The sequence below is a fragment of the Nematolebias whitei genome, chromosome 9, assembly GCF_014905685.2.
Source record: "Nematolebias whitei isolate Nwh7 chromosome 9, NemWhi1, whole genome shotgun sequence".
Taxonomy (NCBI): domain Eukaryota; kingdom Metazoa; phylum Chordata; class Actinopteri; order Cyprinodontiformes; family Rivulidae; genus Nematolebias; species Nematolebias whitei.
Genome location: NC_056506.1, coordinates 25,323,804 through 25,337,359, shown reverse-complemented (window position 1 = coordinate 25,337,359; position 13,556 = coordinate 25,323,804). Strand labels below are relative to the sequence as shown.

General features: G+C 41.4%; 1 protein-coding gene across 1 annotated transcript; it reads right to left on the bottom strand.

Annotated features, from left to right (window-relative positions):
- Positions 1–1,098: 1,098 nt before the first annotated feature.
- On the bottom strand, positions 1,099–13,072 carry LOC119415017 (leucine-rich repeat-containing protein 52-like). Its single transcript, XM_037682141.1, has 2 exons — positions 12,418–13,072; positions 1,099–1,418 (listed from the first exon to the last, which is right to left on the bottom strand). The coding sequence occupies exons 1-2, from the start codon at positions 13,070–13,072 to the stop codon at positions 1,099–1,101; spliced, it is 975 nt and encodes a 324-aa protein (XP_037538069.1).
- Between the last annotated feature and the right edge of the window lie 484 nt (positions 13,073–13,556).

The window sequence follows — 13,556 nt, the reverse complement described above, 5'->3', positions numbered from 1 at the left end:
TGGGCATGGAGAGTCGCAAGTTCAGCTCCCCACTATGCCCATATGTTGTGGTGCCCTTAAGCAAGACACATATTCCCCATGCAGTTGGGGAATAATAGGTGTCTTGCTTGTGTAATTAGCAAAATTGTGTAATTTGCAAACAGTAACCTGTATAATCATAGCATGTTGTATCACTTCCTAAGCAGCCTGGGGCACTTCCAGCAGGACTTCATGATATTTCTGCAGAAAAAAAACTTAAAACTTTGCTTAGTTGACAGCAGTTTGAATAACAGCATTCAAATAAACTGCCATGATTTATTTTTAATTGGAGTTGACCTAAAACAAATCCAGACTTTAAAGATTTAAGGTGAGTCATGCAAACACTTATTTAGACATTAACATTGTCATCACCTTCTTACTGCATAATCTGGCAGAAATATGATTGAATATGATTCATATCATATGATGAATAGGATTCAAGCAGGAAGGGATGCCTGACTGCATTGGAAATACTACAGATAGCTGTTGCTACTACAGTATTTGCACTTGCAAACAACATAATTCCATGTCAATATTTGTGTAATGTGAAACTGATGATGCAAACAGTGTTTGCATTTTGACTAATAATACTGCAATTAAAGCGGTTTTAAGATGTCGATGATGCACGTCCTTCCTAGTGGTGACTGAACTTGCTGTAACCATGCCATTCTTGTCAAAATAAATCTGCAGTTTCCCCAAACTGAAACAAATACCTGTTTATGAGTTGGATATTGTTGTTTATAAGAACCCCACTTCAAAATGTCCCAAAAATCCCTTTAAGAGTATGGCTGACATCCTTAAAATGGTTTCTTCTATGAACTTTTGTTTTCCTGACCTTTATTTCTGGCCAACAAATCTGCTTCTCATTCACACGTAGCACAGAAACGAACAGTCATAGATTTGCATATATCTGCCATGGTTACCCAGCTCTGACTACATCACCTGAAAACCCACTACAGATGCAAAGAAAGATATTGTTCTTTCTCTTTTTGAAAGCCGAACCAGACTTCACAGACAGTTGTGGAGATAAAAAGCAGGCACTGTAGGAATCCCTTTCTACAGGGTGAGGATTAAAGTATTTTAAACCGTATATGAGTTTTTTAAACTCTTGTTGTGGTGGCCCCTCAATGGGTGACTCGTCTCATTACTTCCATCCTCATTCTCCAAATCCAGCTGCTCTTCTTTATTCTTGAGGTAGCGCTCATACATCACCATGATAACGCCCATCAACCACGCTGACACAGTCCCAGCCGCAAAGATGACAAAGCCGATGACAACAAAGAAGAGGAAATCCCAGGAGCCCAGAGTCTGGTGACATACCATCTGCAACTGGATGCCCACCTCACCCAGACGACGACCTTGCATTTCAGCAGGTGAGCCGCAAACTGTCTGAACTTCATCTGTCACAAAAACACAACAAGGAATAAAAAAGCAACAAGGAATTTAAAAACTGATCAACTCTCAAATCAAAAAGTATTTGGACTCATTGAACATCTTACCTCTCCATCAATCTGGTTTCAAGAAACAACACAGCACAACGACTGCTTCACTGAAGGATCTTAATGACGTTGTTGAAGCACTGGATGCTAAGGATTATTGTGCTGCACTTTTCTTAGACCTGTCTAAAGCTTTTGACACAGTGGATCATAACATCTTGTGTCATAAGCTCTCAGAAATTGGTTTCTCAGAACACACCATTGGTTGGTTCTCTAATTATCTTTCAGATCGGAGGCAATGTGTTCAACATAATGGCACTTCCTCCAGTTATTTAACAGTCAACAATGGTGTACCTCAAGGCTCAGTCTTAGGACACACCCTCTTTACAATCTACATAGGTAATGCAGGTCAGAACATCCCTGATGCATCCTTTCATTTCTATGCTGATGACGCAGTTGTTTATTGTTGAGTTAAAACAGTTGCTAAGGCTTTCCAGCTTTTGCAATCTGCATTTAACATTATCCAGTCAGATTTGTTTCGCCTCAAACTTGTCCTAAATGTCGATAAAACCAAAGGGATGCTTTTTTCAAACAGGAAGTCAGTCCCAGCAGTTCTTCCTCCGATTTTATCCTCAAATGGTGTTCCTATTGAGTTTGTCGATTCCTATAAATATTTTGGTATCTTGGTCGACTCGCATCTCTCTTTTAAGCTCCATGTAGAAAACCTAGTAAAGAAACTGAAAGTTAAACTGGGTTTCTTTTTCAGAAACAGATCCTGTCTAAATCTGAATGCTAGGAAACACCTTGTATCTGTGACTTTCCTTCCTTCCATTGACTACGGTGACATTATTTACATGAACGCTCCTACAAGAACCCTGCAGATGTTGGATGCTGTCTATCACGGGGCACTAAAATTCATAACTGGCTGCAACTACCGTAACCTTCATTGCACCCTGTATTCACTGGTTAACTGGACATCATTAACTTCACGCAGACTCTCTCACTGGTACAGTTTCATCTTTAAATCACTTCTTGGTCTGCTGCCTTCAAACATCTCCTCCTACATGTCTCTGCGTGAGTGCAGCTAAAGCGTGCGCTCTCAGGACATTATTACCTGCAGTGTCCCCTCAGTGCGGAATGAACTAGGCAAAAGAGCCTTCTCCTACTCCTGTTTCCTGGAATATCTTGCAAAAAGATCTGAAGCTCTCGACCTTGACCTCTCTAAGTGGTTTCAAACATCTGTTAAGTTCCTGGCAAAAACCAATGCAGACATGTTCCTGTTTTTAGTTTTCTACATCACCTTATAATCCAGCTGTTTTTTTTTTTTTTTGGCTACTATTCCTCTTGATTGTCCTTTTGGTTGCTATTTTGTTTTGATTTGTAAAAAAATATATATTTTTAAAAATTTGTATCCCTCTTTTATGACTGTCTATTGTTGTCGTTGTTGTCCACTGTTGTCATCACTCTTTGTTAAGAAATCAGGTCTCTCTTGTAAATGAGTCCTCGAGGCTCAATGGGATTAACCTTCTAAATAAAGGTTGAATGAAAAAAAAAAGGAATGATGAGGATGAATCAGGAAAATTCAGTCCATCATCAGTAGTGAGAAGCCCTCACACCCATGCGTTGTGAACAAATGTTTTTCCTTTTTTTAATTATAAAGTCATGCGTTTTGGTTTGCAATCAGATGCATCAGATTTATTTTCAGTTTTTTATTATTATTTATTTTCATCCACGCTCTTCTGCAGGGGTTGCTACAAGTGAAATCACATGAGAGATTTAGCAATTGTTTGACGTTGAATGTTGAATGATTATCCATTGCCTGCTGCCTTTCATGCCAGAGTTTTAAATTAAAATCCTTCTAAGGCAGGGGTGTCAAACTCACTTACAAAAGGGGGCCAAAATTAAAATATTTTTCAAACTAAGGTCCAGTTTCAGAATCTACATTAACTCAAGTTAGATACCTGACATCTTTTCTTGGATGCAAGTTCCTCAACAAAAGTTTGATTGGTCTCATTTGATGTGCTCTGTTGCACTTTCAACATGATAATCAAAGATTACTGAAAAAATTCAAGTGATAAAATATTTTATGTTTAACATATCATCTTGGGGGCCAGATAAGATGTGAGCAAGGGCCACATTTGGCCCCTGGGCCTTGAGTTTGACACATGTTCTAAGGTGTGGAATAACGGAGTTATAGCCATTTTTATTATACATTGAAAATAACAATTTGTTCAGTATCATTTGACATCTTGCATTATCTTGCATGATGTTAGCCCTGTGTAAGCTACTACCAAAACATATTTAACTCAATAGCTGTAAAGTTAGCTGGTTTTAGATGTTTTTGTTTCCTAGAGTCACATCCATGGCTGTAGCAGCCATCTTAAATTTTGTTGAATTCAAACATTAATCATTTGTAAATGGAAATCCAATCATTTTTTTTAAACAGGTTTCATCAAAATCTGCTTTATTCATGAACTCCTGCTTTTTTTTTTAAATTAATTAAATAACTTCTTGGAACTATACCTGCATTTTAGGTCCTCAACAACCATCAACCCCAAATCACTGCAATACATAGTGGCTAATAACCATAAAAAGCACAACAAATTATGTAAATTACTATATATTGAGACACAAGTGTCAAAGCTCTAAAGGTCTATAAAATAGCAACGGCACAAACTGCTATAAGATTTCACAGATTGGAACAGTTTCAAAATGGCAGGAATCCATTTTGGCCTTAGCTGCGATCGAACTAGCTGTTAGCTCATCATTCAGGTCAGAAATAAACTTTATTTTTCCAAACTAAGGTTGTTCAAAAAGGTATCTAAAATAGGTAAAATAATTGTTTGATTGATTGTAAAGTCTATATTACACTTTTTGTAGTTTTTTATTTTTTTTGCCCCCTGGTGTTTACCCCCATCTGGTGTTGTATTTATGTCTTGCTGTCTCCCCATCCTGTGTTTCTGTCTTCATAGGGTTTGTGTTTTCCTTGGTCTCTGGCTCCACCTTGTGTTGTGTTCATGTCTTTTGTATGCCTGCTCCCCAGTCTCAGTCCTGCTCTTTTCTGTCTGATTACCCTATTCCCTACACCTGTGAATCTGACAGGTGTTGTTAGTCCTTGTCAATATTTGTATTTAAGCCTGTGTGTTTGTATTACCCCTCGTCCTGGCATTGTCTTCTGCTCACCTGTCTGTTCTGTGAGTACCTCCTGATCATCCATGTTTGGTTTTGCTGCCCTGCCAGCTCTTTTGTTTTGTTAATAAATTCTTTATTTTATATTTATCCTGAGTCCTCGCCTGCTTGCATGCACCACTGGGTGCACCCGCTTGTTGTGACACTTGTGTTTTTAATTTGACCTAACTAGTCCTGTCATTTTGTACTATAAAAGCTCCTAGTTTGAACTCTCTAATTCTTTAAGAGCTTTTTGAGTGTTTCCTGTTTTGAAGGTAGTTTGATGAGTTGAACTGTCTCCTCTTTCCAGGTTCAAGACATGCACACCAATTCTACAGTGAATTTGAAGCTGTGTGAATGCATTTGTATTTAACCCTCAAGTTTTGTTAGACTGATGAAATCCGTTAGAGTTAGGTTAGTAGTCTCCGTTATCAGGGTACAATTGGTGCTAAAGGACTGATGCAATCTTAAACTTATCACCACCTGTAATTGGCAATTGACAATTCACTTCGTCACAGTCTCCCATCCTGAGCAAGCACAATGGCAGCAGTGGAAAATAAAAACTCCCATTTAAAGGGAAGAAACTTTATTAGTTTTTATGTATTCTTAAATAGTAAAATGAGTTTGAATCTAATGCACGAAAACTAAGATTAAGGAGGATTTGGACCGATTGACACAAACACATTGGTTTCAGTAAGTTTGCTTGTGACAGTTGTAACAATTCAGTTTTATAGGATAATTTACATTTCCATCTTTCAACATTTAAATCTTTTGTTAGTCCTAAGAGAAATTTTGTGACTTGAATCTGAAAATGTGCATGTATCTAAAAAAATTATGAGGAAACATTTCGTTGTGAGTGCACTAAAGCATGCTCTGATCCTCTCTGTTGTTCTCTGTTCACTCACTTTAGCAGCAATATATTTCAAGGTTCTTTATTTGTCGTACGCACCACGAGTGGTACATATGGTGGAACGAAATTGTGTACACAGGGTCCCAGTTACATCCAACAAAAGTATTAAATTGTAAAAGAAAAACGGCAATAAATCTAAGATCTGAACTAAAACATCAACTAAAAATATGCTAAGCACTAGTAGCATTAAAAACAATATGTCGAACAGAAGCACAAACATGAGTCTGTATGAGCAGATGAGCACAAATGAACACAGCAACATGAAACAGATCAGCAGCAACATGAAACAGATCAGCAGCAACATGATGCGATTTTTCTCATCCTGGTTAGAGATTTATGAATCTAACAGCTTCAGGGTAGAAGCTGTTCCTCAGTCTAGTGGTTCTACACTTAATGCTCCTCAACCTCCTGCCTGAGGAGAGTGGGGCAAAAAGTGTGTGTGCTGGGTGAGTGGGGTCCTTCATGATGCAGGTGGCTCTCTTCCTGCATCTGGAGGTGTAGATGTCTGTGATTGTGGGGAGACTGATTCCAACAGATTTCTGTGCAGCCTTCACCACTCTCTGCAAAGCTTTTCTTTCTGCAGCTGTGCAGCCTCCATGCCACACGTTGATGCTGGAGCACAGGATGCTCTCCACTGCACACCTGTAGAAGGAGGTGAGGACTGAGCTTCCCAGACCAGCTCGCCTCAGTCGCCCGAGGAAGTAGAGACTCTGATGAGCTTTCTTGATCAGGCTGGTGGTGTTCCTTCCTCTCAGCGTATATGCTTCCTCTCAACCTCCCTATGTGCATGTACATCTTTCACCACAATATTAGAGCTTTTGTATTCTTGCAGAGGTCATAAACATATGTGTGTGTGTGCCTGATAGCTAGGAAGGATACCCTGTGGCCTCACATACACCCCCACCCCCTCAAAAGGACTGGCATCAAAGAAAATGGCTTTCCTTTTTTCTTCTGCCATACACATTCTGCTCTATTTCCAGACTCTTCTTATGTAACTGCTGAGAGAGTGCTAATGTAGCCAGAAAGGCGAGACAGTGGAGAATCTGTTGGTTCCTTTCCTGAGATTTTATTTAGCTTTACAATTCACACTTGGTACATTTTCTAAACTGAGGCGACAAGCAAACCCCATTTTGTGAACCATGTAAGACCCCATTGAGAAATAACAAGGCTTCAGGGATGGAGGATAAGATAAGATAGCCGAAATCAGCCAAACAGCTTCAGAATGTTTTGCTGCCCCTCACTTTTAGCAATGAATGTGATTTGTGTGTGGCCAAATCTAGAACTCATTAAATTAAATTAAATTAAAGTGCTATGTGTTGTCAACATTGTATGTTCGGATACAATGGTGAAATTGGTTCTCTGCACAGATCAGCAGCAACATGATGTGATTTTTCACAGTAATTATTCTGGTTAGAGATTCATGAGTCTAACAGCTTCAGGGTAGAAGCTGTTCCTCAGTCTAGTGGTTCTACACGTAATGCTCCTCAACCTCCTGCCTGATGGGAGCAGTGCAAAAAAAGTGTGTGTGCTGGGTGAGTGAATGTAATCGCCTGGGGGAAGTTTAAAGGCCTAGCATTCCTAGAAAAATACAAATCTTCTATGCACACTACACTTTTTATGCTGTAGTTTTAAACTAAGGCCATATTATGCTGAAGGAATGCAGTTCAAAATACATTTAGACCAGGAGTTTACAAGGGTGTGGTCCCCAGGGTCATGGTAAAGTACCTAAATGAGCTAGCTGAACTCTTAAAGGTAACAAGAAAAAACAAGTCAAAATGTAACAAACATGATAAAATGTATCAGAAGTGACCAACAATAGACTTTTTTTTTGTGGTGGGGTACTCTTGCCAGAGCCCAAAAGTGGGCACCAAAAAAAATTATGCTAGATCAGCTCGTGAGGTAACAACTTGAAACTGACCTCAAAGCAATCAGTATGGACCACTCTATCAGAAATAACCAATGCCAGACATGTGCAGTGGTAGTGGGCCTGTGCCAGGCATCACAAACGCACCACACCCTTCAGACACATCACCCTATCTGACACTCTTTTCACCTATACTAAATTCTTTGACAATTCCTCCTTTAGGACCACCCCTACTCCATTTCTCTTTCTATCCACACCATGGTAAAACAGCTTGAACCCTGCTCCAATGCTGCGAGCCTTGCTGCCCTTCCACTTGGTCTCTTGGACACATAAAACATCTACCTTCCTTCTCTGCATCATGTCAATCAGCTCTCTACTTTTGCCTGTCATTGTCCCTGCATTTAGAGTTGCAACCCTCAGTCCTACATGCTTGACTTTCTTCTTCTCCCTCTTGTCTCCTGACACGTTTTCCTCCTCGTGGCGTTCAATTAACATTAGCACAATTTCCGCCGGCACCCTGTTTGTCAGCGGTGGCGGTCATTGTTAACCCGGGCCTCGATCGGTCCGGTATGGTTTCGCTTTGATGAACTCACTTTATACTGTAGTTTTGGCAAGTGTTTTAAGTCAGATGCCCTTCCTGACACAACCCTCACTATTTACCCGGGCTTGGGACCAGCACAAGAGATACACTGGCTTGTGCTCCCTAGTGGCTGTTTTTTTTTCCACAAAATATCCTCTACACCATAAAATAATTTGTAATACCAAAACACAGTGTATCCCTTCAAACCCACAGAACAAGTTGTCTTTCTAAACTCGAATAACCAGTGACTATTCTAAATCCTAAATCAACTATAGCAGAGAAAATGTTATAAAATCTTAAAACGAACTATGTACTCGTTGAATACAACACAAGTGTACATGTCCTTACTAAGAACAAATAAAAGATGATTGAGAGACTTATGTAATTGTATCACTAAATAAACTACAAAAACTTCCTAATAAAGTTGTGAAGTCCTCGTACATCCCACAGTGTACACACTCACAGCACAGCACAGAACATGGCAATAAGAAGCAATTTCTGCACATAGCCAGTGTGATATGACAGGGATCATTTGCAACATTGACAGGATTAATGAGATTAACTACAAGCCCTGAGAACTGACAAGTTGACCATCTGAATTGTGCTCCTACCCAGCACATTTCTTCTTCTTGTGTGAAGCTGTTCACACTATTGTTTTCCTGTTTCTCGTCATTTATTTTTTCAAGTGTCTTCCGTACATTTTGTCATTTAAATCGTCCCACAGATTTTAAGCTATTTCAGCAATTTAGGTATCAAAATGTTCAGCTCATTCAATACATTAATGTAATGACTTTTGGTATTTAGAAATATTCAGATGATTTTAGCAAAATGTTTTCACTGAAATGAATGAATTCCATGAAATATTTCAACAGCTTATTGCTTTTTAAACTAACTACTTTAGCTTATTCCACTTGGAAATTTCATTAAACTTTAAAAAATTCACAAGACATTCAACTATAGCCAAGTAATTCAGCTTTTTGATATCTTGAACCGTTCTTGTAAAAACAGAGTTTAAGTTTGTTAAACTTTAGGTGTTTCTCTCATTATGCTGTGTTTCCATAGTTGTTAACTGAAGTTTGTGACTGTGTGTGTTTTTAACTTACAGCGGTGCTTGAATGTGTGTGACGTCTTTATAATTTTCAATATTTCTGCATAAATATGACCAAAAACATCATCAGATTTTCACACAAGTCCTAAAAGTAGATAAAGAGAACCCAGTTAAACAAATGAGACAAAAATATTATACTTGATCATTTATTCCATCCATCCATCCATTGTCTTTTACCCGCTTCTTCCACTTTTGGGTCACGGGGGTCGCCGGTGCCCATGTCCAGCAGTCACTGTGCAAGGGGCGGGGTACATCTTGGACAGGTCGCAAGTCCATCACAGGGACACATAGAGACAAACGAGACAAACAACCATTCACTCTCTCACTCACACCCAGAGACAATTTAGAGTTACCAACCAGTCTAACATGCATGTTTTTGGTCTGTGGGAGGAAACTGGAGTACCCGGAGAAAACCCACGCATGCACGGAGAGAACATGCAAACTCCACCCAGGAAGGCCCCCGGACCAGGATTTGAACCAACAACCTTCTCGCTGAGAGGCAGCAGCTCTACCAGTTGTGCCACTGTGCTGCCCTTGATCATTTATTGATTAAGGAATATGGTCCATTATTATATATTTGAGTGGCAAAAAAAATGTGAATCTTTGCGTTCAGTATCTGGTCTCCTCCCCCCCCCCCCAGTGCAGCAATAACTCCAACTAAATGTTTCCAGTAACTGTTGATCAGTCCTGCACACTGGCTTGGAGGGATTTTAGCCCATTCCTCTGTACAGAACAGCTTCAACTCTGGATGTTGGTGGTTTCCTCACATTAACTGCTGCTTCAGGTCCTTCCACAACATCTGGATTGGATGAAGGTCAGGACTTTGACTTGGCCATTCCAAAACATGAACTTTATTCTTTTTTAACTATTCTTTGGTAGAACAATTGTGTTCTTAGAGTCATTGTCTTGCTGCATGACCCACCTTCTCTGATACAATGCAGAATTCATTGTTCCATCAATGATGGTAAGCCATCCTGGCCCAGATGCAGCAAAACAGGTCCACACCATGATACTATCGCCACCATGTTTCACAGATGGGATAAGGTTCTTATGCAGGAATGCAGAGTTGTCCTTTGTCCAAACAAAACACTTTTATTCATTTAAACCTAAATGTTTTATTTTGGTCTAATCTGTCCACAAAACATTCTTCCAACAACCTTCTGACTTGTCCACGTGATCTTTAACAAATTGCAGACGAACAGCAATGTTCTTTATGGAGAGCAGTGGATTTCTCCTTCAACCCTGCCATGCACACCAGTGTTGTTCAGAGTTCTCCTGATGGTGGACTCATGAACATTAACATTAATGTGAGAGAGACCTTCAGCTGTTAAAAGTTAACCTGGGGTCCTTTGTGACCTCGCTGACTATTCCACGCCTTGGAGTGACCTTAATTGGTCCATCGCTCTTGGGGAGGGTAACAATGGTCTTGAACTTTTCCTCCTCCACCAAAACCCTCAGCACTGGCTCTCCTCAGGGATGTGTGCTGAGCCCTCTCCTATTCAATCTGCTCATGTATGATTGTGCAGCTACCCATCCAGGCTGTCATATTGTAAAGTTTGCAGATGATACAGTGGTGGTGGGATGCATCACAAACAATGATGAGTCCAGCTACAGGCAGGAGGTGGAACACCTGGAGAGCTGGTGCAAAGAGAATAACCTTCACATCAATGTGAAGGAGATGATCGTGGACTTCAGAAGGAACAAACACACATGCACATGAAAATAAGAGGATATGCAGTGGAAGTGTCTCCAGCTACAAGTACTTGGGTGTGCACCTGAATGACAACCTCAGCTGGAGCAACAACACCACCAGCCTGATCAAGAAAGCTCATCAGAGACTCTACTTCCTCAGACAAGCTGGTCTGGGAAGCTCAGTCCTCACCTCCTTCTACAGGTGTGCAGTGGAGAGCATCCTGTGCTCCAGCATCAACGTGTGGCATGGAGGCTGCACAGCTGCAGAAAGAAAGCTTTGCAGGTGAAGGCTGCACAGAAGATGTTGGAGTCAGCCTCCCCACCATCACAGACATCTACACCTTTAGATGCAGGAAGAGGGCCACCTGCATCATGAAGGACTCCACTCACCCAGCACACACTTTTTTTGCTCTGCTCCTGTCAGGAAGGAGGTTGAGGTGCATTAAGTGTAGAACCACTAGACTGAGGAACAGCTTCTACCCTGAAGCTGTTAGACTCATGAATCTCTAACCAGAATAATCACTGTGAAAAATCACATCATGTTGCTGCTGATCTGTTTCATGTTGCTGGTGATCTGTTTCATGTTGCTGCTGATCTGTTTCATGTTGCTGCTGATCTGTTTCATGTTGCTGTGTTCATGCGTGCTCATCTGCTCACACAGACTCATGTTCGTGCTGCTGTTCAGCATAATGTTTTTATGCTATTAGTGCTTAGTGTATATTTAGTTCATATTATTCTTAGTTCATATCTTAGAAGTTATCATTGTTTTTTTTTTTGTTTTTTTACATTTTATTGTTGGATGTAACTGGGACCCTGAGTACATAATTTCGCTCCACCACATGAGGTGAGAATGACAAATAAAGAACCTTGAATCTTTGAATTCTTGAATTTCTTGCATTTGTACACAATCTGTCTGACTGGATTGGTGGAGTCCAAACTCTTTACATATGGTTTTGTAACATTTTCCAGCCTGATGAGCATCAACAACTCTTTTTCTGACGTGCTCAGAAATCTCCTTTGTTCCTGTCATGATCCACTTCCACCAAGAAGATCAGACTTTGACGGATCCTGTTCTTTAAATCAAACAGGGTGTCCACTCACACTTGATCACCATCCCTTTGATTGAAAACACCTGACTCTAATTTCACCTTCAAATTAACTGATGATCCAAGAGGTTCACATACTTTTACCACTCAAATATGTAATATTGGATTATCTTCCTCAATAAATAAATGACCAAGCATTATATTTTCGTCTCTTTTGTTTAACAGGGTTCTCTTTAGGACTTGTGTGAAAATGTGATGAGGCCATTTATTCAGACAAATAAAAAATATATGAAGGGTTCACAAACTTTCAAGCACCACTGTGTTTGTGTCAAAATGGAGTCCAACATGTCCTCACAATTGGACACACACATCAAAAGACCATCTGGTAAGTGGTTTTTTTATGTTTTTAGTTTTGATGCTTCACCTTGTCATTTTTTTACTTGATGCTGTGATTTGGTTGTTAATCACTTTGGTAACGGTTTCTGTTTAAAATGTGCTTTATAAATAAATTTGACTTGAGAGCAGAGAACTTTCAGAGCCCTGACAGGAAAATAAAATAAAACTTCTGGAGGATTAGTAAATGAGGTGGGAGCACCTTGGAACTTGAAGCTCTCCAGGTGGACCCACAGACTGAGGTCCTCGTTATGGCACCGGCAGCTCCACGGGTTCCCGCTGAGCCCCACGGAGCGCAGGGCGGGCAGAGCCAGCAGGGAGCTGATGTTCAACACACTCACGTTGTTCCGGCTCACGTCCAACACCTGAAGCGCTTCGTTCTCCACGAAGGCGTCCGGGTGGATCTCGGAGAGCCCGGGGTTGTTGGTCATCCTCAGCATCACCAGACTCGCGAGCGGTCCAAAGGTCCGCTCCTCGACCCGGTGCAGGATGTTGAAAGACAGGTCCAGGTAGGCGAGCTTGCGCAGATTCCCGAAGGTGGACTGTGAAACCTCAGTAAGAGAGTTGTAGCTGCAGTCCAGGTACTCCAAGTCGGACAGGTAGTTGAGCGCGAGAGGCGGCAGCTCCGCGATGCGATTGCTGGAGATGATGAGGTGTCGCGTGGCCAGGGGCAGGTCCGCCGGGAAGGTGGTCAGGTGCTGACCCGCGCACTGGACCACCAGCTGCTCATCGCACACGCACTTGTCCGGGCAGCCGGCGGAGACCACCGGGGAAGACACGACCGCCGCGCCGAGGAAGAGGAGCAGAAACACCAGTAGCCTCAAAGGTCGCGCGCTTGGCTGCGGGGCACGACGCATGACACCGCCGAGGGCTTCATGCACCCCGTCTGGACCGAGTCAGTCACATTCCGTACTGATAATAAATGGAGTGTCTGGCCCAGAAACCGTCTCCAGCGAGGTCAGAGCAGAGCGCTTCATCCAGCCTGCGGGGTCCGGAGCCCAGTGGAACTGGACCGCCTGGTCTGCGCTGCCTCACTGGTCCGTCAAGGTCCTGTTGATGGCAGCTATTCTCATGGTGGAAAATCCTGACTGCGTCCTGTCGTGGTACGCTGTGTTGTTCCATTCTCTTTATAGGAGGGGGTGGGGGGTTCTGTTTCAGTCAGAGGCCAGCAGAATAAAACACATGCATGCGCATTTCACTGAGATTAAGACCAGCATTTAAATCTATGCTGATGTATTTTATGTGCACGTGCATACTCCAAATTAGATACATTTTGAAAATATTCTGAAAAGTGCTATCTATCTATCTATCTATCTATCTATCTATCTATCTATCTATCTA